Below are 27,968 nucleotides of genomic sequence, written 5' to 3'. Positions count from 1 at the left end.
CACCTGCCCTTTCTCTCTGCTGCAGCGGGGGGAGGGGCGCTTCACACTTTCTCCGTGTTGCTGCTGAAATACTGGCACCAAAAACTAAAATCCAAGAAACTGTTTTGAAAGTTTTCTTTTTGTTGGAGCTCATATTTAATGTTTTGAAGATTGCTCGTGGTGCGCAAACTTAACTGTAAGTCGTTTTAGCGCCTCCAAAAAGGAACACTTAAAGATTCTGCACGTTTCCAGAGTTCTTATGAATACATATAAAGGTGCAGTGATGCTCCTCATGAATCTCTGCATTTAAATAACACCGGCTGTGTTTCCCTCATTTGCACAAAAGTGCTGCACAGTAATCAAACTTTTTTTTTTAAAATGAGGCTATTTTTAGTTTCAGTCTGCAGGCTGCTGCGCTCAGAGGGGGAGCGTGCGTGGCTCCATGACCCCCATCAATCTGCCACGAGCCGGGAGTGTGACAATAGCATTATCATACCAATACACCATTCAGCTGCGGCCAATCAGGGCGCAGCGCTTTCACTGCGCCGCACGAGCTGCAGAGTATAAAAGAGGGAGGCTGCAGGACTGAAAGCACTCTACTCCCTTTCGGATTTTACTCTCTGACCAAACTCTAAAGATCTCCCTGTGCGGAATATCTTCATCATCTTCATCATGACTCTTGAGGAAGTTCTGATCCAGAAACCCACCGAGCGTGCTCAGTGCACCGGCCAAGCCCTGGAGGAGGTCCTGGTGTCCGCTAAGGACAACGACTCCCTCACCGTTGGCGTCTACGAGTGCGCCAAAGTTATGAATCTGTAAGTATGAGACTCTCTGTTGCAGATTTACAGCTAACTACATTTTCATTAGTTATATCAGGCAGATTATTGGATGGAATCTCATGCGCTCTTTTGTTTTGTTTCCACAGTGACCCGGACAGTGTGTCCTTCTGCGTCCTGGCCATGGATGAGGAGTTTGAGTGTGACATCGCTCTGCAGATCCACTTCACCCTCATCCAGTCCTTCTGCTTCGACAACGACATCAGCATCGTCAGAGTGAGCGACATGCAGCGTCTGGCTGAGATTGTTGGTGACAAGGCGGAGCAGCTTGAAGATGCCCACTGTGTCCTCATCACGGTATGTAGAGCTCAATAATATGAGTCTGAATCATACCTGAAGTGTATATGAGATGCTTTGTTGAGAGACACACGTGGCTAAACTCTGTTTCCTCTTCCTGTTTGAACAGAACCCAGCTGATGGGTCTTGGGAGGACCCTGCTCTGGAAAAGCTGCACCTGTTCTGTGAGGAGAGCCGCCGTCTGAACGACTGGGTTCCTGAGATCAGCCTCCCCGAGCGTTGATCTGGGCCTCGGCTCCTCTCTTGCTCAAAAGCTGTGAAGCTTCTTACCTGGAAATACTCATCCTGATGAAAAGGATGAGCCTGTTTCTGCTCATCCCTGGACACTCCTGAGGAGGATTCCCGTCCAGGCAGCACGGCGCCGGCCCGAGGGGCCTCCCCGTGAACCGTCGCCTCTTGTCCCGTCCATGCCAAGATGACTCTCATTCTTTATGTGAATGAGGTCGGGTATGCCACAAGAGCGACGCATCGACCCTCATTCTTTGTGCGGATGAGGTTTGGAGAGGAAGGAGATGCGAGTTGTGCCACAGAGCCAACGTCGCACGTTGAAAGCACGCGCAGCAGGAGAAGAAGCGGTGCTGAGGAAGAGGCGTTTTTGAAAAGGGACTTTTTGAAGACGTCCTCTTTGCTGAGCAACATGACAACAGTTGCAATCAGCGGAAATGTTTCCCACTTTCCAGAATTGTCTTAATTCTCTAAAGGTTTCACTTTAGAAATTTAACAATGACAAAAAATATATTCTAAAACATAAAAAAAATAATAAAGAAAAACAAGTTTATTCTCTAAAGGTTTCACTTTAGAGAATAGCTGAATTAATTTAATGTTAAAAAATAATGAGAATTTGTAAGATTGTCTTATAAACATTTAATTATGTGCTCAAGACAGTGATGTTAAAAAAAATGAAAAGATTTGTCTGATTCTGTTGGAACAATGTTTAATACAAACTAATGTATAATTTTCTAACAGTTTCACGTCAGAAATTGTTTGAAGTGGAAAATGTGAAATAAAAAACACAGAAGTAATATCAGTGGTGTGATGTGTTTTCACTTTCTCTGCAAACCTCATGCTTGCATTGTGTGTCAAGTGTTTGGGTGGAGGTGGAGGAGCAGGAGGTGGTGATGGGTCAGGGAGAAGGGAGGGTAGGGGCAGTTACGCAACTAACAAAAGTTTCAAACTCAGCAGATTTGCATGGAAGACGCTAAGGCCTGTCATCTGCTGGCTGCTGTCCCTCCTCCAGCAGACCTCATCTGCATGTGTATGGCGCCGCGCACAATAGCGCAGCTCCCGGGGCCTGTCAGCTCCAGCGGTCCGCACAGAGCTCCTATTGTTCGCCCCGCAGATGTCTCCGCAGCCACGCCGCGCCATCTGCCGCTTCCTGCAGGTGGGGGTCGGGCAGGGGCAGGGCTGGGCGGAGCCGGTGGGGTTAGTGAGTTTTTGCAGTGCCAGAGGGGGCAGGCAGAGGGGTTGGGTTTTGGCTGGTTTGGACCGGTTGTGGAGGTGGAGAGGGGTCCCGAGTATCATCTGGTGTCCTGCCAGCTGCTGTCGGTACTATTATTTACTCGCAGGCACTTGGTGAAACTTTGGTAAACAAGCCGCAGAGACGCGAGCTCGGCTCTGTTTGGGTGCAGCGTGCAGCCACCTGCTCCAAACAGTGAGTGACGCATTAGTTTTTTTTTTCACCACTTTATTTAGTTTTTCATTAACAATAGGAGTCTTTAAGATACAGGATTTGTTTAAGTGGGTGTAAGCTTCTCCATCTTCCTTTAAAAAACATACTATAATATTTAATAAACCCACTGTGTGCACCCACAAGACTGAAAAGCTACAGTGAGGTGCACAAAAAAACAAATACAAAATGAGTCATTTATCAATGCACTAAATGCTTTTGGGCTGTTTGGCTCTGAATTTTAAGAGCAGCTGTGACAATTCTAAAAACTGGAGGGGTCCCATGAAAAGTTATGAGGTTATGTTTGTTTTTCTTAAATAAATCTCCAAGTTTTGCTGCCTTCTTAAACATACTGGATATCTTCACCTCTGCAGGCCTCTAAAAATCATTCAAATCAAACTATTTGAAAGGGAAAGTCACCCTTTAGTTAGATATAATTCTGTTTAATTTCACCAGGCACTTTAACTCATACTTTAGGCTATCCCATAAAGCTGCATTGGAGCAAATGAAACACATTTATCAAAAACTACAAGTCACCGTCCCATAATGTAAAAAAAAAAAAAAAAAAAATCACTATAGCTTCTAATTTCATGTTTGTATAAAAGAAGAAGTATAAAAACTGTTCTGAAGCATCCCTACCAGTCTGTTATGAGAGCACGCATAATTTGGATGTGTGTCTGAGGCCCCTGTAGGCTCGAAGCCCCTCCCTCTTGGGGTCCCTCACCATCCCCCTGACGACTGGGGGACTGTCGCAGCCCCTCCTTTTCTGGGCTCGGTGCAGCAGGATCCGATAAACCCCGGTGACCGGGTTGCGACTGTCTTTGATCTGGTTGTTGTTCAGGTGCTCCCGGGTGAAGCCGAGCTCCTCCATCGAGCTCCTGACCTCCTCCTCGACCTGCTCCTCCAGGTCTCTGCGCTCCGAATCCAGCAGGTTCTGCAGAGAGCTCGTTGGCTCGGGAGGCACCAACGACCAGGGGAACTCCACAGGTAGGAGCCAATCGCAGCCGAGCATCTGGTCGACGGCGTAGCGCTCGGCGGCGACCCCCTTCAGGATGCCCTTGATGAGCCTCTGGCAGGGGCCGGGCACCCAGGGAGGGATGGTGTAGATGCCTTCGATGATGCAGCGCCGCAGCTTCCCCATGGTCTCGGCGCGAAACGGCATGGTGCCGGTCACCATGAAGAAGAGCAGGACCCCCATGGCCCACACGTCCACTGGGGGCCCGATGTAGCACTCATCCCTGAAGAGCTCCGGGGCGGCGTAGGGTGGCGAGCCGCAGAAGGTGTCGAGAGCGAGGTTGCGGTTTGAAATCCGCGTGCTGAATCCAAAATCTGCCACCTTCACACTGCCGCTGCTGGTGAACAGGACATTCTCGGCCTTCAGGTCTCGGTGGATGATGTTGAGGTTGTGCTGCAAAACAAAACACATATATTTCTTAATATCACACTGATCTGACATTACAGATTTTCTGTAAGACTCTTTATTTATTTCAAAGTTGTATTTTGAAACACATGCCCTTTAACAAATATTGTGCCATATTGCTGTTCAGCCCTTGACCTAATAGAATAAATTATCACAACTGCATGATGGGGAAAAACAAACAGAATTTGAGCTCAGTTATGTTTTAATTACACTCACCATATATTTGATGGCAGACAGGATCTGGGCGAAGGTGATCTTGCTGGTGTTGTCTGACAGTTTCCCCTCGGTGCAGATCCTGTTGTGGAGGTCTCCTCCTCCTGCGTACTCCAGCACCAGGTAGAGGCGGCTCGGCGTGTCCACCACCTCGTACAGACACACCACGTTTGGGTGCTGCAGGCACTCCATGTTGCTGATCTCTCTGGAGAGCAGACGCTGGGCGTGACTGTCCAACCTGGTCTTGTCCAGTATCTTCAGGGCCACTTTGTCTACAAGGAGGACAGTGGAAGCAACAGTCTGAGTGTCAACAAGAACACAGATGGGGTGCTGGGTGGCCCGCTGACCACTTTCTTATTCACTGTAACATTGTTTTGTACTTGTACTTTTGTGCTTGTAAGTAAGGTGCCAGAGTGCATAGGAAAGCATAAAAAATGCCAGGGGAGGATCCCTTGGACCCCCTGACAGAGTCTGAGACTAAGCTCCAAATGTCCTCAGATCCTAGAAGAATTATAAATGAGTCAAAAATACCAGAGCTATTTTTTATTCCCAGTGCATCCCTGGACTAAACTACTACGAAAAAGTACTGGTAGATTAACCAATAATGAAAACAGAAGCTGTGTTTTTACAGAGGACTAGAGTTCTGCTACCCGACCCGAGTATCAAGTTTGGAGTCGGGTTCGGCCTCTTTCGCTATGTTAAGCTTAGGGTTTGGGTTATTTCCAAGGGAAATATATAAGACATTTCTGTTTGTCGCTGTGCCAACTGTCTGGCACATTCAATGCCTGGTGAGGAAGAGTGTGTGTAGCTGAGCGTTGCATAAGTCTTGGAAGCTGATGTGTGGGTGTTACCTTTAGGCCTGTACAGAACACTACTAACAGAAGGTGTGCAGGTGTCCATCTCTTTCTTCTTTCCCATGTTGTTTAACAACAGACTGCATCCAGTTTAACTGTGTATGACCACGCTCCACTGCTGATCATTTTACCAAGATATAAGATATTCACAAGGTTCTGAGACTGTCTTATTTTGTATATAGAGGGGCTAAACACTTAAGGTGCATGGATGAGTGGAAGGATCCCAGGCTAAGGGTCCAACAGCATGTACACCTACCTTTAGTCAGAGCATGGAAAGCCAGTTTGACTCTCGAGAAGGTCCCAGAGCCGATCTCCCCGCGGACCTTGTAGAAGCCCACCCTGCGGCCTATCATCAAGTCCTTGATGGTCTTCTCATCCTTGCACATGTCGGTGGTGAGCTTCTGCAGGGGGGTGAGGCGCAGCGGGGCGTCGATGTCATCATCTGGGCCGACCTCAGAGCTGTCTGTCAGGCTGTAGACACTGTGGTGGCGCCTGGTTGTCACCTGGTATAGGCCTCCAGGCATTTCTGCAGCAGGCTGGAGATGTGGTCATCTTGAAAAACACAATGATGTCGTTAAGTCTTTACAAGCTCCTGGTCTGAACACACAGTGGTTTGTTTTTTGTCTAAAATAACTGATAGGATGATAAAAAACAGCATAGTTGCTTCACTCTCATCTAAACATTAACAGTAAATGTTCAGGTAGAAATTGTGTTTTAAGTCTTAATCAGGAAGCAAGTGTTTGAGATTGAGTTATGTGCTCCATGTCACCCTTAATTAAGAATATCTAACATTTTAAAGAGTGAATGCAATCACATTTCCCTTTAATTTTCCTTTAACATCACAAATATTCTACACTTGCTTCTTCTAGTGCTTAAATAGAAGCATATCACATAACATTTTAAGACTACACCATTAAATACAAATTATTCAGTCAAATTAAATGCTTTTGAAGATGATCTTTAACCAAATTTAGGTCTGATTCTTGGATGATCTTTTACTTCTTCGAGCAATGCAGGTAATTATGAAGTAAATAAAGTATCATATACGTGGTCCTGTGCATTGGTAGTTCTTATGGTTATTCGAGTGAGTTAGGTCAATCTATATTCTGCAACAGGTAAGTGCAAGCACAAAAGGAAAGGACAGTATTAGGGTCAGTGGTTGGTTTGCAGATTTGTAACACCAGGAATAAGGACTTGAAGACTACGACTCATTTTCACAAACATAAATTAAGATGGATAAATGACATTAAAAATAAAATGTTTGTGGCAATTAAGACCTCACAAATTAAAATCTAAGACTCTGTAATGACTTGGAAGAGCTACTTTTTATATATCTAAGTAATTTTAAGACTTTTAAGGACCAGCAGACACTCTGCACTATAGACTAGACACTTGCAACCCCTTAAATGGATGCAAAAGCTTAAAGAGATCCAGAATACAGGTTTTCAAATTGCTGCACTGCATCAAAACATTGCTGTAGAATCCAATGCATGCAGCAATATAACAAAGTTGTTCTTTTGGCCCAGCAGCACCCAGAAAAATGAATTTTCTTCACTTACATGCTGAAGTCTGACAGTTTGTGCCAAGATCATTGCAGGCGGTCCCAATAAACCGAGCAGCACGGTGCAGTCATCGTCTCCGTATCTGCCCTCTCCAACAGACTACTGTACGCTGATTGCTGAGAGCACAGGAGGAGGGGGGGGGGGGGGGGGGGGGCGCGTCTGTCAAGTGGACAGACAGTCAGAGCTTCCCTGGCCACACCCCTCACCTCTGCCTATCTTCATCGTCTCCTCCTCACTGAACAAGGATCAAGGTGGTGTCATGAACTCTAATCCTGCTTCAATTTAGGACTGTGCCAATCCCTTCAAACGGCTAACACCAGTTCGGGGCAGCAAAAATGAGGCCAGAAGGACGCAACGCACGACAAATGTGCACAAATATTGTATCCACAGTATATACAAGCAGTTTGGTTTGCATGTGTAGCAAAGCCCACCTGTGTGACACATGGCCGTGTTATGCAGCCAAGGTTGATCTCTAAGCTTTTGTGAAGATGAAATGTTATGCAACGGTGTTACCCAATGTTCCCATAAGGATTAGCTCTCTGTCCCCTTTAGACGGTGGCTGAGCAGCACAGATAAAGAGATTACAAAGCATGAGGTCAACACTTCACCAGGCACTGCATCTTTGTACAGGTGTGTTGTCCCTGTGAGGGACAGTGGAGGGGCAGCTGGGAGAAACAAGTCAGGACATCAGGAAAGTTAAAGAACGCATTCAAATCTGCTTTCTTTTAAATAATACAAGTTTAGCTTAGCATTACAGCACAACTGGTGCAGCGTTTAGCTTGTTGTTTTTCAACTGTAAAAAGTCCCGCTCAGTACATGTTTTGGTCAAAAGAAAAAGCCATAAGAAAAATGTTTGCATTGAACGTTTCTGCAAACCACAAGTATGTTGCATGTTTCAGTCTCATATACTACTTAACTTTAAATCCAATGATATGATGTGAGCTGACTTTGTCATCTGGAGGTGAAGGGGACAGTGGATGGTGAGTCACCTAAGCAAGATGCCTACCAAGTTGCAAACCACTGCACAAGACCAACAAACAAAACTGTTTTTTCCAGGGGCATTTTAGACACATAATGTGGAGGGTTTTTGGTGATCAACCGCTATTTTTACACCATGAACAGCAGTTGTTTTTGCTGAGACATTGCTGCATTTCCTTCTGGACGACTGCAAGGAAAAGCAGTTGTTTTTATAATGCCATGGTTGAGATTTCTGATGTGATTGTGCCACGAAAAGTAGCTGTATGTTATTATAAACAAGTGTTTTTTTTGTGCATAAATCTAGCCACGCATTAACCACAGCGGTGTTGAAATTTTGAGTTTCTACAAATCCACAATGTACTAACGTATAAATGTGACATATCCATGGTTTACACAAATGTACAATGCAAACACTTTCTGGCAACAGGGTTGATTTGGGAAACTGCACTCGTCACAATTTGGCATATATGCTTTAGAGATGAATTTCAAATATGAATAGATTCTGCCCCTTCATCTTTAATTTCTGCTCTCAATTTTTCAATTACCAGAATTATAAGCAAATATCAGCCAAGGTATTGTTCAGATCATATTTTCTGATTATCAAATTTCTCCAGTGTCAGTTTGGCTCCAATGAGTGCAGGCTGGGATGTGGAAAGTCCAACATCTTTCAAGAGACAGAGTCATGCTCAGGAAGACTTCAAATCCAGGATACCTGCATTACTATGAATGATCTCACTGAACACTTCCCTCTCATGTTAAAAATCAAAAGCTGACGCATATAAAGAAGCTGATTTTTAATAAACTATTCGGGTAGATGTAAAAGTTTTAGGCTATTGAGAAAAGCAGATATTTACAGACCTTTACTTTCCTAAACATCACAATGGAAAATCATTAAACACAATTTACAGGAAATAAAGATCAAGAGCTCTACTTTTTCAGAAAGTTTGAATTAAATGAATCTGACATAACCAGGATAAATGAATGGGAGTTAAATGGTTTGTTTTCTTTGAATGAACAGAGATAAACAGGTTTAACTCCCTGAATGAGATTGGCCTGCCAGCTATCTGATTCACGAGGTGCACCCCTCCTTCTTCAGTGCCTCCTGCCCGCCCATGCAGGCGTCTGATTGGATTAAAGCCTTAGACAGGAGTATGGCCTGTGTTTACATGTGCTCTCTGTACTCTGGTCACCTGCAAGCAGCACGGTGAATCTGCAGAGCTGAAGTATGACAGTGCAAGAGAAGCAGTGTGGTCAATGAAGTGATCTGTAAAATAAGTCAACAGCGCTGAGAAACAACTGAATTTTGCTTTGAAACGAAACTGAAATACAAATCGAGCCAAATGAAATTAAATAAATACGTAAAAAACAAGCCCCCCTGAGAAGTGGGGAGATTGATGCACCTGCAGAGCCGACAGGTCAACAGCTCTTTAGCCTCTGACCAAACTACATCTTTCTCCTCTTCAGACGGCTGTCACTCAAGCCACTGGCTCGCTGGTTCTCTTCCAGCTCTTTGATTCTCTGACGCAGAGCCACAATCTCCTTGTTCTTTTCCTCCTGGAAGAACTGCAGCTTCTGAGGACACACACAGTTAATCCACACACACTATGCTAAAGAGAGGCATTACAAACAAGACATGCAACCCATTTCTCAGAACAGAACCACACAGCTAACAGTGGATGACCTACAAAAACAACACCCACGAATTCTAAATCTATTATTCAGTGACTCTTGTGAATGGCTGTACCAGGTAAAGGACTGTGGTGTGTGGTGTTTATATTTCGGGACTGCTCATCAAATTTGTTCTGGAGCTGGAACTATCTAATGTTTTCATTATCATATTATGATTTCTGAAATGATTATTTTCTTAATTAATTTAGTGTTCAAAATGCACATCACAATTTCCCAGATCCCAAGGTGACTTTCAAAATGCTATTAAATTCACAATGACATTAAACTGAGAAAAGCAGTTCTCATATTTGAGAAGTTGGATCAAGAGAATGTTGATGTGATGAGACATAGCTGCTGACAACAGAACACACACAGAGAATCTGTGTTCCACTGAACGCAAGGTGATATTAAGAAGTGGTGCAATTGTTTATTTAATGCCTATTCAAAGACAACCATTTCTAAACAGTTTCCCATTTCAAAATTCTACACTTGACACCATTGCAGTTGACTTTTTATGTTGGGTTGGGCCGAGCAAAGAGGAAGTGACTTTGCACATGTTGGAGATGTCTCACTAATTTTTGCAAAGGTTGTATCAAGCTTTTCTTTCCCATTTAGAATCCTTAGCCAACCAGGCTTTATATCTGGGATGTTCAAGCGAGCCCTTGGACAACTGTGGCTGTTCAGTTCAGTCTCCTACGCAGAAAGTTTGACAACACTCCGTTGTCAAACATCTCTGCCCCAAGAGGAAGTAAACTAAACAGTGCTACCCATACTCACATTTTTTTAACATAGAGATTTTTTTGTCTTTTATAAATAAGAACCAAAATTAATTGAAAAAAGTAAAATAATTGAATTTTGACGAGCCTGTGCAGCCTTGTTTATTCACAGTGTCCCTGGAAACAACCATTAACGCAGCCATACAGGTTTTCTTATGCAGAAAATATATATTGGTTATTTGAGATGCTATGTACTTAGGATATTAAAGATAATGCCACATTTTCTTTCAAACTTATCTGGTTGCAGATGAGCATTCACTAAGAAGGCACTTGTTTTTCAGGCTGTGATGTACAGTCGTAGCTGCAGCTCTGCATAGGAGTGTGTGTTGAGTCACACACCATACTTCTTGCCTTGCTTTCAACAACATCAAGCTCGCTTTGGCCACACAGTGGTAAACCTTTTATCAACCGTTTACAAACTCTAACACAACTTGTGCAGTGATTATCAAACATGCATCTTTTTTCCATACTCATCCAGACCTAGAAGTTACTAAAATCAACTTTCATACTTTTCTATACTGCGTAGGAACCCTGAAAGACCAAAGTGGATGCAATCAGTCGTATATTTACTCTGGGCAGTGCAACCTGAGTCAAAATTATGTCTACATGAGTTGAAAATACATCAATTTCAGTAAAATACCTTGTTCTTTTCCTTGGTTTTATGAAAGGAAAAACTGTTTTGTGTGCACACTTCACAGATGTGTGGTGGTACTGATCAACCAGATTCCAGCTGGTTGGAAAGAGGTGTAAGAACCAGTTCCTAACCACTTAATGAAAAATATTCACTTGTAAAAACAAGTCTCATGATTCTCATTGCTAATAATAAAGACATTTATATATGGGGGTAGGGGTTATATTGGGTCTCGATGAAATAAACCAATAAATAAAATCACTATATGAAGCCTGCAGTATTAGGTGATAGTTTGGCAAGCTGAACTCTTGCATGAAAACACAAAGCACAGCCTGATGATGCAGGTGACCTAGTGTGAGGGGGTTCTTTAATATTCCCTCCACTTAGGTTTTCAATCACCCTTAAACTACACAGCAATAGACAGCACAGAATTCAGGACCTAGAGACCAGAGTTTGTGGCTGATGATATTTGCTAACACCAGGGCTGCATTTTGTTAAAGAAGGATCAGAATGCCCTGAGTGTGCCTTTTCTCCCCTCTCTTAAGTCCTCAGAAAAGGTGTTGTCACACCCTGATTGGCCCAGAGAAACAATGCACCAAGCTGCTCTCCATTCTTAATCAGGAGTCAGTACCCACACTCTGCACAACAGGTGATCTGAATTACCCTCTAATCAACTCAGGGGAACTGTGACATCCAGCAAAAATGGGAATTAAGCAGCAAGTATAAAATAATGAGGGACAGGGGATGAGCTTTCAACCACACCATATCTCTATCTTTGTATCTAACATTTAGCCTTTTTTTGTTCTAAGTATGAGCCTGTTTCCTTTTTGCCTTTTCCAGGTTTGACTCTACAAGAGCTTGGACATTTTTCAAGAGCACATGGGACCTGGGAAGACAGCTCAAGCTTCCTGGCAAACGGTCCCTTCAAAGACCCTGTAAGCAGCAGCTCCACTGGGGCAAAGCCAGTGGCTTCACTGAGCGCAGGGCTCAGGGCAAATTGCAAATCCAGTAACATAATAAGCTGTCATGCCTTTTAGAGAGCAGTTAATACACTCAGACATGTAAGTCTGTGGATGATAGACAGCGGTGAGTTTCTGGGTAACTCTCCAGCTATGACAGAGCTCACTGAAAACTTCAGACGTGAACTGAGGTCCCTGATCTGACAAGACATGCTTTGGGGCACCCCACAGAGTAAAGATGACTCCTGCAGACGCAGCACCCAGCGTATAATGAGTGGTAAGTTACAACCATGTTCTGCCCTTGTTGGAGAGTGGCTGCCATAAGCGATGACCACCTCTCCAAAGGAAGTGTTTGATTGCTGAGTCAACGTAGACCCATACACTTGCACTGGTTTGAACAATAAATGTGTTGCACATATCAGGGTGACCAAGGACAGTGCATCAAAAACTCTGCACAGACATGAGCTGTAGTTGGCTAGTAATGCACACACAGTCAGCATATTGGCTGTTTGGAGTAAATAAACATAATCAAATGCTGCAGAGGTCAAATCTGTGAGAGAAACACCAGATGAAAATCAGGTCTTAATGCACTTTCAGGCTTTGTTTTCCAGACATTTGTCCTTCAGACAAAGCAACTGGGGCATGCTGGAAAGCAGCCTGATGTCACTCTGAAGGTGGGGACTAACAGGATGAGACAGCCAGGTCAAATCTAATGAAATTTGTAGACTAGTGCTTGTCGTCATCACTGATCTTGCCAGCAAGCTTTTCAGCCTCCACAGTTGACTTCATGTTGAAAGCATACGACTCCAGTTAGAGGCACAGAAGCTTCGGTCATAACGTCGACACTCAATTTTAAATCATCATTCAGCACAGCTGCAGATAAAGATTAGGATACACAAATATTATATTATTTGTAGAATTGGATTCCAGTGGTGGCTGCGTAAGATTGTTTCCGAATTGTGTAATTCAACCATTTCCAATAACTTCAGAGCGTGGTTAAAGGGATCATGCACCCAAAAATTAAAAATCAGCCATTATCTACTCATCCTCATGCCGAGGGAGGCTCTGGTGAAGTTTCAGAGACCTCACAACACTTGCGGAGATCCAAGGGGAGATTGGGTAGCAGCACAACTGCACACCTAATGGCTGACGGCGACCCAGATTAAAACGTCCAAGAACACATAATGAAACCACAAAATATCTCCATACTGCTCGTCCAAAGGCAATGCCCATGTCTCACAGTCTTGCGCAAGTGCACACACGTGAACGCGGTGCACTGAGAGGTAGTTAGAGCTGCAGGCTACAATGAGGCTAAAAACAGAGTTCACATGACGTTTTTCCAAACAACTTTTTATGTCGGGGCTTCAGGACACTTGGATCACTACGGACGAGCAGTATGGAGATATTCTGTGTTTTCAATTATGTGTTCTTGGACATTTTAATCTGGGGTACCGTAAGCCTCCATTAGGTGTGCAGTTGTGCTGCTACCCACTCCCCCGTTGGATCTCCACAAGTGTTGTGAGGACTCTTAAACTTCACCTGAGCCTCCCTCGGCATATGGGTGAGTAGATAATGGCTGAATTTTCATTTTTGGGTGCACCATCCCGTTAAGTCCAAAAGTCAATTTCTTGAAAAATATGCATGCAGTAATTTTTATTTAACAATATTCGGCTTCAATCCAGACTCACTGGCATTAAGCCATTCAAAAGCAGAATTTTCACTGCAGTCAAAAACTGTTTTCCTTCCTGTGGCACCCAAAGGGAGGCACATACCTGTATTAATGGGGCGGTCTAGTCGCAATATCACAGCACCATAAATTACATTTATTCATGAAAGAAAGTTGATTCAATTTAAAAGAGGACGAACCTATTTAGTCCAATGAATCACTTTATTGAAACTGAGGATTTTGTTCAAGGATCTTTTTTTTATGGTGATGATGTAAAAAAAGAAAATATGAAGACAGACACTTGAAGCGTCTTGCAGGATCAAACATCATAATCACTTATACCTACAGTTCTCCCCTCACTCCTACAAACTGTATGAAAAACTATGTTAAAAAAGGTACTGTGTGGGCTGCTCACCCTCTTGAAGACACTCTGTGGAAGGTTGGAACCATGTTGTTGTTGCTGCTGCTGCTGCTGACTCCACTGAGCTGCTGTGCTCTGAACTCTGGCTAACTTTGCACCAAACTGCCAAAACGTACAAAGCAAAACACAGACAAGCTTATAGAAAAGCTGAAACTGGTTAGGACAGGTAATTTACAGTTATTATTGATTGACAGGAGCTTCATATCAACTGATAAATATCAATAAATCAATATTAGTCTATTCCTTTGTATCAAACACTTGTTAGGAAGAAAAAGTAAATTCTTGTGACTTTGAACATGTTTAATGACAAATTAACCCCAGCGACACTATTCAACATGAAGTATAGCTTTCAATTTACTTCCATCTGTAGCTTGAGGAGCTCACTCTGCCTCTCCCTCTCCTGGTCCTTCAGCTTCTTCTTCAGCTCCTCCAGATCCAGATCTTTTTTCTCCAACAGGTTCTTTACTTCAGCATCTTTAGCTTCCACTGTCAGGAGATAAAACAGCAGGCCCCAGACACACACACACATTACTTACACACTATACACATTTAATTTCTTCTCCTGTGCTGTGGGCTGATATCATTGTTACTGTTGCTATGCAACTCTCACATTTAATGTTTCACAGGAAAATGAAGTGGGAAATGCTTCACACTTACATTGCAACCACAAGTGTTAAATATAAATTTAAGAATATATCTGATCCGCTTTCTATGTCTTGTATGAGGACTTTAAGGCTGTAGGGAGGTTATATTGAGCATGTTTAACAAAGTACTCTCTGAAACATTATAACATCAACACCGTCACTGCCTAAGTGTAAGAGATAAGATAAGATAATACTTTATTGTCTGTTTGCACAGAAATTTGTCTTGCTTCTCCAGCTCACAATCTGTCATCCATCCACAAGCAGGACACAATAAAAACATACGACATAAGCATGAAAGACTTAAACATGACATAAAAAACATTATAGAATGCAAACCCTCAAAAGTAGCAAAGAAGCAGCATGGATGCATTGTGAGGAGTATTTAGTGTTATTTGGCCTTACACTGAATGAAACCCTTCCTGTGGACATCCTCCACCACGCTCCTGCACTGCTGCCTGACAGTCTCTAGCTCCCTCTTGTGTCTCTCTCTTTCTGCTGCCATCTCACTGATGAGCTGCTGAAGCTCAGCCGCTCCATCCTGATGAGAACATATATCTAGCTGAAATCATTTACAACCAAACGTTTGGAATTGCTACCTAGATTTAAGGTTTTGAAAGGCACCAAGAAGCTTTAGTAGGAAGATATAGTTATGGAGAGAATCAAAATTATTATTATGATGTCAAACTGAAATGTAATTCAGTAGCTGGAGTTACGAGGCAGAAAAAAAAACCCGTACATTTTACATAGATTTCTTCTCCAAATATAGAGCGAAGGGTGAATTATTGTATGGCCTTCACAGTGACTACAGAAATCACAAAGCTTAATATTTCTGTCAGCGCACAGTAATAATTGAAGGCAACTCAACTGAACACATTTAAAAAAAAATCAATTTTAGAGCTTCTCTTATCTGGATTTTGGGAGCAGGACAGTATTTAGACAAAGTTTAGAAAAATAATGATGACTAAACCAACTGAACACTATAACAGACCCTGAGGAAATGACACCATTGTGTACAGCCTACAAAGATAAATTAATGTCTATAATTCATATCAAAAACATACAGAGAACAGTAATGTGTCCACAGACCAGCTATACAGAAATGGAAACATTCACCTTTCAATTAAACTTCCTGATTCACTGCTGTGTTCAATTTACATAATGATAAATTCTACCAGTGTTCAAAATTTTACCTCTGCTGTTCTTTCATTCTGTTGTTTCAGGTCCGCCATGTCGTTCTTCAGTCTCTCATTCTCCACTACAACAAACAGTTTCAGAACAGTCACAGGACGCAAATCCCTTTATACATAATTAAGTGAATTAGTATATTTATAGGGTTATTTACATTTTGGATATTAAATGGTTATCACACCGAAAATAAGACCTTTTCCACTTCAAGGCAACATTAAAAACAACAATAGCAACGCTTATAAATCTAGAACTGGAAGACCATTTATTTGTCGTGGACCACATTATTCTTCTTTGACTTAATCCTGTGCTACATGAGTGCTTAGGATTGGCTCCATGCATATTTATTTCCCTGCTTAAGACCGATTAGAGTATTGCAATTATCTAGGTGCATTAGCGTATGTTTTTAAATGTGTGTCTCGTGGGTTATTTGCCTTTACCTCTGAGGTTGCACTGCTCCTGCAGAGTCTGCTGCAGTCTGTTCACTGAGACGAGAAGACTGTCTCTCTCTGCAACAGGTAGGTCGAAAGAATACTCTCTGTGGCTATGAATCTCACCTGCCTTTTAATGTATTAGAAATTATACTCTCTCTCATACATCAGCTCCTCTGTACATTTGAACAAATGCAGGATATTTCCTGGACCGTGAACTGTAGATGCCAGGTCAACGTGTTGTTTAGCAAAATCACCAGCAGGAGGCGACATATACACACCAAATCAACTGCCACAAGGCTCCTAAAAACACTGCAATTAAAACGTGAAATTAATATAAACCCCCAGTTCTCAGATGAAAGAACAAAAGCTCACCCTCAATCAGACTTTTCTCCTTGGTCTGGGAGAATTTCAGGAGTCTATGAGCATCCTCCAGCATGATCTCCAACATGCTGTTTTTGCCAGTAAGCCCTGTAATTTTCTGTTTCATAAAGACAGGTGGAGATGCTGTTCACTCCAGACAACAGTAACTAATGGGCGCTGTAATTGCGGGGTATATATTAAAACATCCCAGATAGTATGGTTTAAGTTTTAGTTCAGTGTCTCTTAACTCCTTAGTCTAACAAACAGACAAAAAGGCATCCATAACTAGCGAGAGTGAGTTAGCATAGCTAGCTAACGATGATGTTACCTGTTCTAGTTGAGTAAACTCCGACATAAACCTGTCAAGATTAACACAGTTTAACTTTATCATTTTACTTGTCTGAGAAAGAGCAACGACTGTAGTAAAAGGTAATAATTTCGTGTTACTGCTTCGGTTAAATTAAGGCTAAAGTTACACTAACTAGCTTGAAAAAATCTTTAACCGTTAGCTAACAAGTTCCGCTGTTTAAGCTAGCTTGAAATCTACATTATGCGCGTGCTGGTAAACGGCTATGCCTACGTGCGCATGCGCGTCTTTAAGATATTCATGTACATTTTTCAGATGGCCTATTTTAGTACTTCCGTTTAATGCACTTAATACTTTTCTTTAACATTTCAGAGTAAAAAATAATATAGATTTGAACATACAAAATGTAATGCATTTCACAGAGCCATTTATTTAAATGTGTGTGTTTACGCAGACTTCAATAATTGAATGAATAACTTTATTTCGAACCCAAAAAGACATAAGACAAAAATAACAGTGTCTGAAAATAATTAGTAAAACTTATGTCCTTACCCCTTTCTTACATGTCTTCTAACTCATGTCAACAAATTCCCAAATTTATTTACAACTGATATACAACTATCCCCAGTCTATTCACCACCCAATTAAAAAAATAAGAAGCCCAATTTATTTACAGTCCAAGTTCCACTCAGTGTTACAAAGTAAATATGCACTCCTCTAACAGAACCTTTCCTCATCTATATATCTGCCAAATATATCTTTTCTGCAGTTTTTTTAATGATATGCAATGCATATGATCAACCACTTTATTTAAATTCCAATACAGAAGCCATATCTTTTAATTTAGTATTTTCCCTATGCAATTAGATTAAATTAGAAAACCTTATTAATCCCCAGTGGAGAAACCCATTTACCACCAGAAGCCACTGGTACAGACAACAATGTACACAGTACCCTGGCAGTACACAACAAATACTAATGCACAATGCAACAAATAAATGAAGGCAATTCTGACAGAATGATCTTCTAGATGTGGCCTCAGCTGTTGCTGCTGCTGGAACAAAAGTCCTTCTGAATTGCTCACTGAATGAGCTTCTATGTCTGTATGAAAAACATAGTGTAATGGATGGCTTTTAAATTACAAATCTGGTTTTAGTTAGACCCTTATTCTCTTTGCTAAAGTGACCTCAAGTTAGTGGAGTGAGGCCAGTCACTGCAGCCAGCCTTTCTGATAATCTTATTGATCCTGTTTGTGTTATCTGCAGTGATGCTGCCTCCCCAGCAGAGCGCAGCATAGAAGAGGACACTAGTCAAGATACCCTGATAAACATGTAGAAACCTTCTGCTAATGTCAGAGGATGTAAGAATAAAGAATGAAAAAGAATAACCTCGACTGAGCCCTGTTCAATAAAACATCAGTTTTATCATTCCAGTTTACTTCACTATCCAGGTAGACATAAATATATTTGTCCGACTGGACAATTTCTGTCTGCTGATCCTTTATTACCACTGAGAGGACCTCCTCCCTCTTTTTTGGAAACCAGTTACTAGGTCTTTGGTCTTCCTAGCATTTCATTTCAAAGAAATTGCATCACAGCAGCTGACAAATGATACAACCTCTCTTTTGCAGGACAGGTCATTGCCTTGGTTCAGTAGACCGACCAGGGGAGTGTCACCCCAAAACGTTTGGATGTTAAGACACTTGCCTATTGCTATCATCAGCGGTATAGAGCGTTAATAAGAAGGGGGATAAAAGAATGCTGCTACTTCTGCTAAAAAAAAAAAAGACCTATACTTCCTCCACCACTGAATGAGTATTCCTCTTTGTACACTCTGAACAGAAATTAACTGCAGTCATCTTTGCGGTTTAAAACTATCTGATATTAATGACACAGGCAAAGTAAAAGGTATGAAAGTTGTTTATTTGTAACACCTGAACGGTTAAAATGCAATAACCGTAAAAATTCAACACTGATGACCATGTACCCCCAACTTTAAATCTGCATCATATGCACTGTCAACCAGAAACCAACCTAAAGCATACAAACTTTAATAGTCCATGCACTCAAAAAGAAATACTGACTCGCAATCCAAATTATTTTGGCTGTCAGCCCTGAAAATGTTTCACAATTTAGAACAAAAATAAGACACTATTGTATGTTCCATTTGATTCTTTTACATGCGAACAGCTCATGCTTTATTTTAATCATATGTTGGCAGCAATACCCCAATAAAGGCTGATTGGCAAGTAACATTTTCCTCATGGCCATTTTTATCTTAAAGCCTGAAAAGGAATGTTACAAAAAAAATATAAAAATGTTGGATTCATAAAAAGACGAGAGTATATCATGACCTGAAGCTTCTGATATGTACAAAATCACCGTTATGAAGCATGTGACCGTAAATTAAATGCACTCTCATTTAAATTCAATACTCTTATTTTAACATTGAATGAAATGACTACCTGTGATGTCGAAGAGGTTACTCATAGTGACAAAACTGCAGGGAATTACCACCAACTCTGCAGTGCTACAGAACTTTAACGCCTCTTTTGGCAGACGCACAAACTCAGAGACAAGTTGGTGAAGACAGTGAAGCTGCTGAAGAGCCAGAGATTTTCCTCAGGAGCTGATGGACCAGACCACCAAACCAGAGGAGTTACAGGCGAGTGAATACTGAAGACGACTCCAAATGAATGATAAAGTTTCCCTTTGCCCTTTTCACAACTGCGGTAAAACAAAGTCTGACGTGCTCTTCCTCCCTCATACCAAACTTCCAGCTTTACAGCTCTGTCAGAGGGAGCAGCGGGAGGTCAGAGGTTGTGGCAGTACAGACACAGCTATTTTAGGAGACCTGATATTCAACACTCAATCATAGGACCCTCAATAGTCGATCTCCAAGACTGTTTTCAAGCTTTTATGTGCCTTTGAGAATAGTCTTAGCTGTGAAGAGTCAGTGCTGATCTATGGTGTGATGCTTCCCAAAAGGTCAGGGGTTAGGTAGCCGTCTGGTGTCGGCACGGTTTTCGGGATTATCAGCTGGGGAGCAGGCGTCGAGTTTGGTGTAAGTAAGAGGCTGTTCTGCATGTCAACACCTTCGACCACGGTGTAGACAGGTGCAGGGGAAAGAGGGGACAAGGGGGTGGGATCTGATTTGTGGTAAGGGGAGTCTCCTCCTGTCTGGCAGGGTTCACTCATGTCTCCTGAGGACGATCTTGGGCTCATTTTTCCTGCGTTGAGCTCTGAGGTGTAACCTCCATGTTCTGGATTCACCACCAGGAGCTGGAACTCTTTCTTTTCTTTCTCTTTCTCTGCCATCTTCTCTTTCTCTGTGTCTTTGCTAGTGGGTTTCTCCACCTCAGTCTGCTCTTCCGGCGACAGCAGCACCTTGCCTGATGACCTCACCTCACTCACCATGGTGTACATTGCCTCTCTGCCTGGCGCTACAGAAAAAGGCTCCCCAGCTGTGGGGCTCTGGGCCGGGGAGTTTGGCTCGCAGGGTGTCAGGCATGCAGGTTCCTTACTGTGGATTTGATTGGGGATGAGAGGAATGAAAGGGGATGGTTCAGGGTCGCTGGGGAGATCTGGGTCGCAGCAGCTGGCCCGGCCCGAGTCGTCGTCTCTGAAGCCGATGGACAGGGGGGAGCAGTTAGAAGACAAAGAGCGCTCCATGAGGCACTCCGTGTCCAGGTCTGTGAGTCTGTCACTCTGCTCCTCGATGTCCAGATCGATGAATTCCACCCAGGGGTCGTTGTTGTACAGCTCCGGCCTCAGATCAGGGGGGCCGCCCAAGATGGATGTCAACTCCCTCAGCTTCCCTTTCTGTGAGGTAAAGAAAATACAGTTGATAGACTCAATCAATATTGCTCTCATCAAGTTAAAGTCAACTGTTGGCTTGTGTAAAATCTGCCTGACCTTATCCTAGCAACTGGTTTGATGAGCACAGTTCTTTCATTGTTGACAGATACAATGGCCAAAACTATGAAAACAAGACTCTTGTTGCAATCAACCAGAATTTCCCCTCAAGGGTAAGTTCATCCAATGAACAAAAAAACCTATTTCTCATTTACTCGTATAAAGACACAAAGACGTAAACACAAGAACACATGTGAGCACCCACATGCCCTCACAGACACACACCAATGTCTTACAAACCTTCACCAATGCCCAAGAGAAACAGACAACAGATACAGGCAATAAGTATCCCCGAAATCTTTTTGAGTCCGTGAGATTTCGGCTCCTTCTCCAATACAGTGGACTCAAACTAAATTGAGTTAGTCTTGCTCAAATTCTCACTTCAAGATCAGCACTGGCTTGCACCAGCTATAAGTAAATTTCAAACACAGCCTACTTTGAATGTCATTTTTAACTTATGTTGGACTTTAGGCACCAATAACATTGCATATTAATATTGTCTGTGTCACACTGGCAAGCAGATACATAGGGTTAGATAACTTTATAATTTACGACTACGAATTTAGAACAGTTGGCCAGTGTAGGCTGTCGTTATGTGTCCGTTACAGCGTTACAGTTTCATCTGCTCAATAATCAGGTACCATTACATTACCCGATGTTGACAGTTTCACCAGCTGATGTCACAGTTTGTTGCCGCACTAGCTGTAGGTCAAGGTTGTATAATTCTCACTTAATCATAATGCGTTGTCCTACTTCATGTATCTTTCTGTTGTTGTTTGCTGATTAACGCAATTTGGGCCTTTGGACAGAATAGAGCTTTTTACTGATTGGCCACAGGAAGTAAAAATGTAATTTTCTGCAGCAATATTTTGGTTGGTATGGACTTTATGCCATAGCAGCAAAGATGAACCATATGTCCCCGTGGTGCAACAAATCATTGACAGCTTTACGATCAAACTTACTAGTTTCAATGTACCATTTACAACCTATGTAACATTAGGAACTTCTCTCAGGATAACACACAAACCTCACTGTGGTGTAGGGATGGATACAAGTAGTGGATTAACTAATTACTTCTACACTCTTTGACCTTTTTTTTCTCTCTGTTTGATCTTTTACCTTAATGGGTTATTTGCACAAGTGAAAAACAAGTGTGTCTCACAGCCAATATGGCTAACTTTGTGTTGCGTGGCTTGTGTGTGAGTGCACATGACCATAGTGCTTACCTGTGACTGTATCTTTTAACATTTTATGAAGACCCATATAATGACTATTGTTTTTTTTACCTATGTTTACTGTCTCTTGCTGCTCTGCATGTCTGCATGTAACGCTAAGCTGTGTGTTGCCTGTATGTCTGTCTGTGCTAACATGCTGTTTGTTGTGTTATTGTATTGTAATGATGCTCTGCTGTTGCTTGTTGCTTTGCATGGCTTGAGTTCTATCTTGAGAATTTTATTTGTTGTAGTTAATGCTGTGTTTATGACTTTATGCTGTCTTTGTCCTCTGAGTTTGTCTTGTGAATCTTATCGTTTTATTGGTTTCAAAACATCTTGCCAAAGGACTGCAGTTGAAAATTAGCCAGCTGGCTAACACTGGCACATTTACAGAAATGTTGTTCAATGTGCGCTGTCCTTACAAATAAAATGAATGAAAATAAATGAAATGAAACTTGGCCATTGCATATTGACATCAGATATTGTTGTTGTTGTGTGGAAATAGTGTCTCCTACAGAGAGTGTCGCATCATGAGCTGTTTGTAGCCTTATTGTTGCTAGGCTAGTGAGTTTCTTCAAGCCCATTTCAAGTGAGGTCTTTTAGAATAAGTGAGCCCTGAAAGTTGAAGGAGTTGAGTGATTTAAGTAATATTATCATTTAAGATAAAAAGGTGGGAATGATGACAAAATCTAAAAAGACTGAGGGTGTTAAAAACCTTAAAAATCTCAGTCAAAAGCTCCCCTCAAAAAGTTTTCTATGGGCCTTGACACATTTAAAGGCCCAGACACACCAGGTCAACGGTTGACCATCGGTCAAAGGGCCATTGGTGAGCGTTTGCCACACTCGCCTGTGTAGTGTGTCCCACACTGTTGCCCCCATTGGAGTTTTTTTGGGCCATTCAGCATGTTGAATTGGCGCCGGTAAAGCTATACTCAAGAGGGAGTGAAACCAAAACCAACTTGTTACATGAGGTAAGCATATTCTTTTAGCTATTGAGCTCTTTAGCAGAAACGTTTCCTGATGGTTTTTATTATTGCTCACTGGCGCATGGTAAATATGCTTTGCTCTTTCAGCATTGGATTGTGTCGATAACTGTCTAACTAGCGCCAAGACGGTCTCCTGGTTTTCCTTTTTGTATGTCGATCACAGATGACGACTGTCTGCTGGTATGGAGAGTTATGTTTGGCGTGTTCAAGTGCAACTTTTTGGCTGAGACACAGCGACGTGAGGTGACACGGCGTGGGCCTTCTAGTTCTCTGACGTTGGTTTGGTGTGTCTGATCCTTTAGATGAAGATTCACTTCAATACAGAGTGTGCTAGGACAAGTCATGGTCAAGCATAATAACATGTAAATGAATACCTTGAGTAGTTCAGGGTCAATCCCTCTGATTTTAGGTCCAGGAACAGGAGGCAAAAGAATCACCATCAACCTTGGGTATAGAAAAAAATGAAACCGACATTAACACATGAATAGCAATAGCAAACAAAACACGCTTGACTTCAGATCTCAGTATTAACAGCAGATAATTAGCAGATGTATAGAACGTCTCACATTTAAACATTTTTGAATGACATCACTGATAACACAGACACAGAGGCAGTTTTTCAAGGTCATGCAGCCCACACTGTGCTGATCACTGAGCAGCATTCTGTACGTCCTCGTTTCTCAGTGATTTTCAAAACCTACACGGAAATCCTGATGTTGCGAAGGACTTACTTTTCCTGCTGCGATATGATGACTAACATCAAGATGGTTACAAGACACAAGGCACCGAAGATGAGCAAGGCCACCACTGGGAATCTCGACACTGGGGAAAGAAATGCACACAGATTAACCCTATATACTGAATATATTACTCCATAATGAAAATGTATGTTAAGGTTTTATGTGTACAAATGTATAAGCACCGGACTTTGAAGCCAATTTTACATAGTGGCCAAATTGTGGATGTACAACTTCTGGGTGCGTCACGCCATTGACTTACATTGGGAACGTGACATCTGTAAATCAGTGGATACATTTTTTGGGGCATCACAACACCTGTGAAATGACTCGTTTCAGCTATTGGGATTTGATCCATTTGGTCTGATAACATTTTGAAAGTCTAGAAGAGCTGCACAATCAAATCATTTTATCCCCATTCAAGGTAGCAGAGCACTTAAACTTGATATAGCCTACTCGGCTGGTGGAAGTCTCTAGTGCACTTGCTTTATGGGCCCATGGATGAGGATCCAGGTCACTTGAAACAGAACAGAGCCCAACCTCTAATGCTGTATCCAGCTCTCTTTATACATCCAAATATCTACTTTACTGATGGCGTCCCAGTCAGCCTCAACTGTACAAATGTTAGCATGCTAATATGCTAAACCAAAATGAACACATTAAACATTATATATGCAAAATAGCAGCATGTTAGCATAGTGATATTAGCATTTAGCACAAAGCACAGCTGTAACTATTGCCTTCCAGAACAGCTAGGATGGCTGTAGCCTTTCAGTCTTGTTACATTTGAAATGTTGATTATATTAAAGCTACAGAAATACAATGCTGCTCTTGTCTGAAATAAACAAAGCCTTTGAAAGCAAGATGTTTAATGCATTAAACAGCTTTCTTTTATGGCTGCCATCTTTTGTTTGCGTAGAGAAATGGAGGCACACCTTGGAAAATGGACCAACTTTACGGTTTGCAGAGGGAAACACGTTTTGTAGTAGCAGGACGGGAGTGTGCAATATGAACTCTTTAATATTTAAGCATTATTTAGGCATAAAAGGACTCCCACATGGCTACTGGTGCATTCTGATCACAGCGTTGAGAAACTCTAACAGGTATTGACTAGAATATCATTTATTTTTCATGAATTGATTCTGACACTCAGCAGAAGCAGGGGGGAGCTATTAGACGAACTGTAAGCAGGAATATTGAGACGACTATTCACTGTGACAAGGACACTCGGCTGCAGCCTCTACAGATATAATGTATATTGAAAAACCCTTCTAACAGCACGTGTAACAGCTCTGTCCACCCAGCCTATAAACATAGCAGTGAGTGTTTACCTTTCGATGGAACGTGCACAAACACAGAGTCGCTGAACTCTCCGAACTCTTTCCCACCGAACATTTTGCACCGGACCCGAACCTCGTGATTGACGTTAGTTTGAAGCCCAAAAATGGAGCGATGTGTGCTCGTCACAAGGTCGAGCTGTGGTGAAGAAAACAAGGTTCAAATGTCAGACGCAGTGCTGCAGCATCACATCTCCTCTAAGACACATTCGTGCTTCCTTTGACGATAAAAAGTTGGCCGTAATTAGCTTAAAAGACACCCACCGCTTCCCATAGGTCAGAGTTGACTTCTCGGTACTGGACCTCGTACTGCAGCCTCATCCATCCCATCTCCACATCTGCCGACTGAGGTGGCTTCCAGTTCACAATGATGTCATAGTGAGTGCCGGTCAAACTCACATTCAGCAGCGTCCAGTTCACACCAAATGGAGGATCTGGTTGCACTGCAGGCCAGAAAATAATAGTTTTATCTTCTTCTTTTATACCACATGGACAAAAGGAAGTGAACACCTTAACACTACATCCGAATGTGATTGCTGAACATGTCTTTCCAACCACCTCCTCCTCAAACTGTTGTTGCAAACTTGGAGGCACACCGTTGTTTAAAATATCATTGCCACAATGTTTTGACAATGTACAAATAGCTAAGACTCATAAGATAAGCTTGAAGGTGTAGATATCTGTTTAGGCTCTTCCAACAGGTTGTAGAACAGAAGCTAAATCTGGGAATTGGAGAACACTGGTACTTTTCCAGGTTGCAAAGAAATAAACTTAAAAATCTTTAAAAAAACTTAAAAGTGGAAACGAAGTGGAATATGGGAAAACCTGACATTGGTTTTGGTCCAGTTTTTATCAACTTTCTCTTATCTAGATCATAACAGAGGGCCGTTAAACTCACCAATGTCTTGAACGTTGAAGCTGTTCTCATCATAGAGGATGGCTTGATCCCTCGAGCTGAGCTGGACAAGGTAAGGCGTCCAGATGGATGTGTGGTTCTCATTGAAAAAGCACTCATTGGGCCTGTCGGTGCTGTAGTGAGGACACTCGCTCCACTCTTTGGGAGGAGCATGAGGTGATCTGCAAGACAGGAAAGACAGCATGAATGAGAGGAAGGAGGTGACAGGAAGCACCCTGATTCAGAAAGTCTACTCAAAGCATATTCTAAATATTTATGATGGAAAAAATCAACGTCATTATAGCTGTAGATCCTGACAGGATATACAGAGTATAATCTTTCAGCTATTCTAAAACCATTAGTGCAGATTACAGTGCTAAGTTTGCCTTGAGGGTGATGCTAAAGGAATGTTTGGGGGGTCGTTCAGATTAAAAGTATTTTTCCTCTGGGGAGCATGAACGTGCTCTGTAGGTTTCATGCCAATCTGCAAATTAGATTATGAAATATCTAGTGAATAAAGTTGACATTTGGGCCTGAAGGCAGTGGTAAAGACTGGGCTGCACTCCTGATTGAATACTGATTCAGAAAGTCCTGATTCGATTCAGTTCAATTCAGTTCTTGAGGATTAAACCAGTGGTTCCCAACTGGTCCCGTCAAAGAGTCTAGATTTCTCCTTAGTCGTTTGTTCAGGGTCCACACAGTTTAATGTAATTCACGTCATACCTGCGTTCGGCCATGTCGCCGAGCTAGTTTGCTGTCTCTGTCAAGTAGCTGTCCGTTAGTCATTCAACCTTCAGCAGGAAATGGCACTTTGAAATACTCATCATGATACAGGTTGATGGTCTACCTGCTGGGCATTGCTGCCTGACGCACCTCCGCCGCTGCCTTTTATGCAAGTGTCACTAACACCTGTGGGCCTATGCGGGTCATCAGCTGGGGACCACCGCTCATTAATGTTTTGCTCCTTTAACCCCAGTACATCTCCTGGTGAAGGAGCAATGGCAGGGATCTCTCCCTGCCACCCTCTGCTGATGCCCTAGGTGTTGACCGGCCCCCAACTCCTATGCTTCCTCCTTAACCACAGCCAGAAACTGCCTTTTTCCGCCTCCTCAGCCAGTTCTTTATTGGCTTTCCGATGCCCCACTCCTGTGCATCCCATGTTGTGGAGTAGGCGAGCAGCTGAGGAACCAACGAAGCCCCTACACCCCAATTCGATGGGGCACGTGACGGCTTTCCAGCCCGCCTCCCTGCAGTCCGCCGCCAGGTCTGCGTACTTGGATCGCTTCCGCTCGTGGGCAGCCTCCAGACCCTCCTCCCACGGGACAGTGAGCTCAACCAGCAGGACCGTCTTGCGAGCTTCTGACCACAGGACCAGGTCTCGCCGGAGCGATGCTTCTACAATCTCCCTTGGGAACTGGAGCTGTTTCCCAAGGAAATGGCACTTCGAAATAAAAGCTATGCGCCAGAAATTCACTGTACTTCAAAATAAAGTGTGATTTTTCCAAACAAGTCACTTGTAAGAATGACCCACAACCCACTTTTGGACCGCGACCCATCAGTTGGGAACCACTGGATTAAACAAGTATATCGTATAAACTCCAATATTACATCTCAGAATTTATTCGGGGCACTTCAATGTAACATTTTCGTTTTCTTCTGCATAAAAAAATATTGTAAATAACCTTCCCTGTTTCGGGACTAATCACTTTGGTAAAATGTTAATTAAGGGTTGTGTTCACATTTATTCTAATGATTTATACTTGACTTATTGAAAAAGTTACAGGCCTAATACCCAGTCGAGCTAAAGTTTGTTAATAACGCCCAGCTTTCTTGTAAAATTTCCAAGAATTTTCTAAATATTTTACCATATATTTGTGTGTTTTATTGATGTTTTTATTGGAACTGGTGGATTTGGGGCTGAATATCAAACAGAGAAGGGGAGCCAGAAAAACCAACACAATTTCAAGGTTGTTTTCTTTCTGTTGACAATTGGAAAAATACAGACTAATGCAATATAGGTGATACCAGG

The 27,968-nt window shown here is 42.4% G+C and overlaps 4 protein-coding genes across 5 annotated transcripts in view; 1 reads left to right on the top strand and 3 right to left on the bottom strand.

The window, feature by feature from the left end:
- The first annotated feature begins 565 nt into the window (after window positions 1-565).
- Window positions 566-2,134, top strand: LOC117270155 (growth arrest and DNA damage-inducible protein GADD45 gamma-like). Its single transcript, XM_033647649.2, has 3 exons — window positions 566-794; window positions 905-1,112; window positions 1,222-2,134. Exons 1-3 carry the CDS (start codon window positions 652-654, stop codon window positions 1,333-1,335), a joined length of 465 nt encoding a protein of 154 aa, XP_033503540.2. The 5' UTR covers window positions 566-651; the 3' UTR covers window positions 1,336-2,134.
- nim1kb (NIM1 serine/threonine protein kinase) lies at window positions 1,610-6,963 on the bottom strand. The gene is made up of 4 exons (XM_033647647.2): window positions 6,825-6,963; window positions 5,522-5,817; window positions 4,415-4,683; window positions 1,610-4,186 (listed from the first exon to the last, which is right to left on the bottom strand). The coding sequence occupies exons 2-4, from the start codon at window positions 5,787-5,789 to the stop codon at window positions 3,425-3,427; spliced, it is 1,299 nt and encodes a 432-aa protein (XP_033503538.1). The 5' UTR covers window positions 5,790-5,817; window positions 6,825-6,963; the 3' UTR covers window positions 1,610-3,424.
- Window positions 6,964-7,042: 79 nt separating this feature from the next.
- Window positions 7,043-17,100, bottom strand: ccdc152 (coiled-coil domain containing 152). The gene is made up of 8 exons (XM_033647648.2): window positions 16,878-17,100; window positions 16,562-16,667; window positions 16,196-16,264; window positions 15,761-15,825; window positions 14,973-15,108; window positions 14,285-14,412; window positions 13,921-14,028; window positions 7,043-9,377 (listed from the first exon to the last, which is right to left on the bottom strand). Exons 1-8 carry the CDS (start codon window positions 16,938-16,940, stop codon window positions 9,249-9,251), a joined length of 804 nt encoding a protein of 267 aa, XP_033503539.1. The 5' UTR covers window positions 16,941-17,100; the 3' UTR covers window positions 7,043-9,248.
- Window positions 17,101-18,757: 1,657 nt separating this feature from the next.
- ghrb (growth hormone receptor b) overlaps window positions 18,758-27,968 on the bottom strand; it is a 32,606-nt gene continuing 23,395 nt past the window's right edge. For both annotated transcript variants that reach the window (XM_033646644.2, XM_033646645.2), the window contains 6 exons: window positions 25,943-26,121; window positions 25,309-25,487; window positions 25,039-25,183; window positions 23,702-23,792; window positions 23,345-23,414; window positions 18,758-20,677 (listed from right to left, as the gene is read on the bottom strand). In XM_033646644.2, coding sequence (XP_033502535.1) covers window positions 19,820-20,677; window positions 23,345-23,414; window positions 23,702-23,792; window positions 25,039-25,183; window positions 25,309-25,487; window positions 25,943-26,121 — 1,522 coding nt within the window. In that variant the 3' untranslated portion in view covers window positions 18,758-19,819. The remainder of the gene's footprint in view (window positions 20,678-23,344; window positions 23,415-23,701; window positions 23,793-25,038; window positions 25,184-25,308; window positions 25,488-25,942; window positions 26,122-27,968) is intronic.

This window comes from Epinephelus lanceolatus, chromosome 19 (genome assembly GCF_041903045.1).
Source record: "Epinephelus lanceolatus isolate andai-2023 chromosome 19, ASM4190304v1, whole genome shotgun sequence".
Taxonomy (NCBI): Eukaryota; Metazoa; Chordata; class Actinopteri; order Perciformes; family Serranidae; genus Epinephelus; species Epinephelus lanceolatus.
This window is presented reverse-complemented; position numbering and strand designations above follow the sequence as displayed.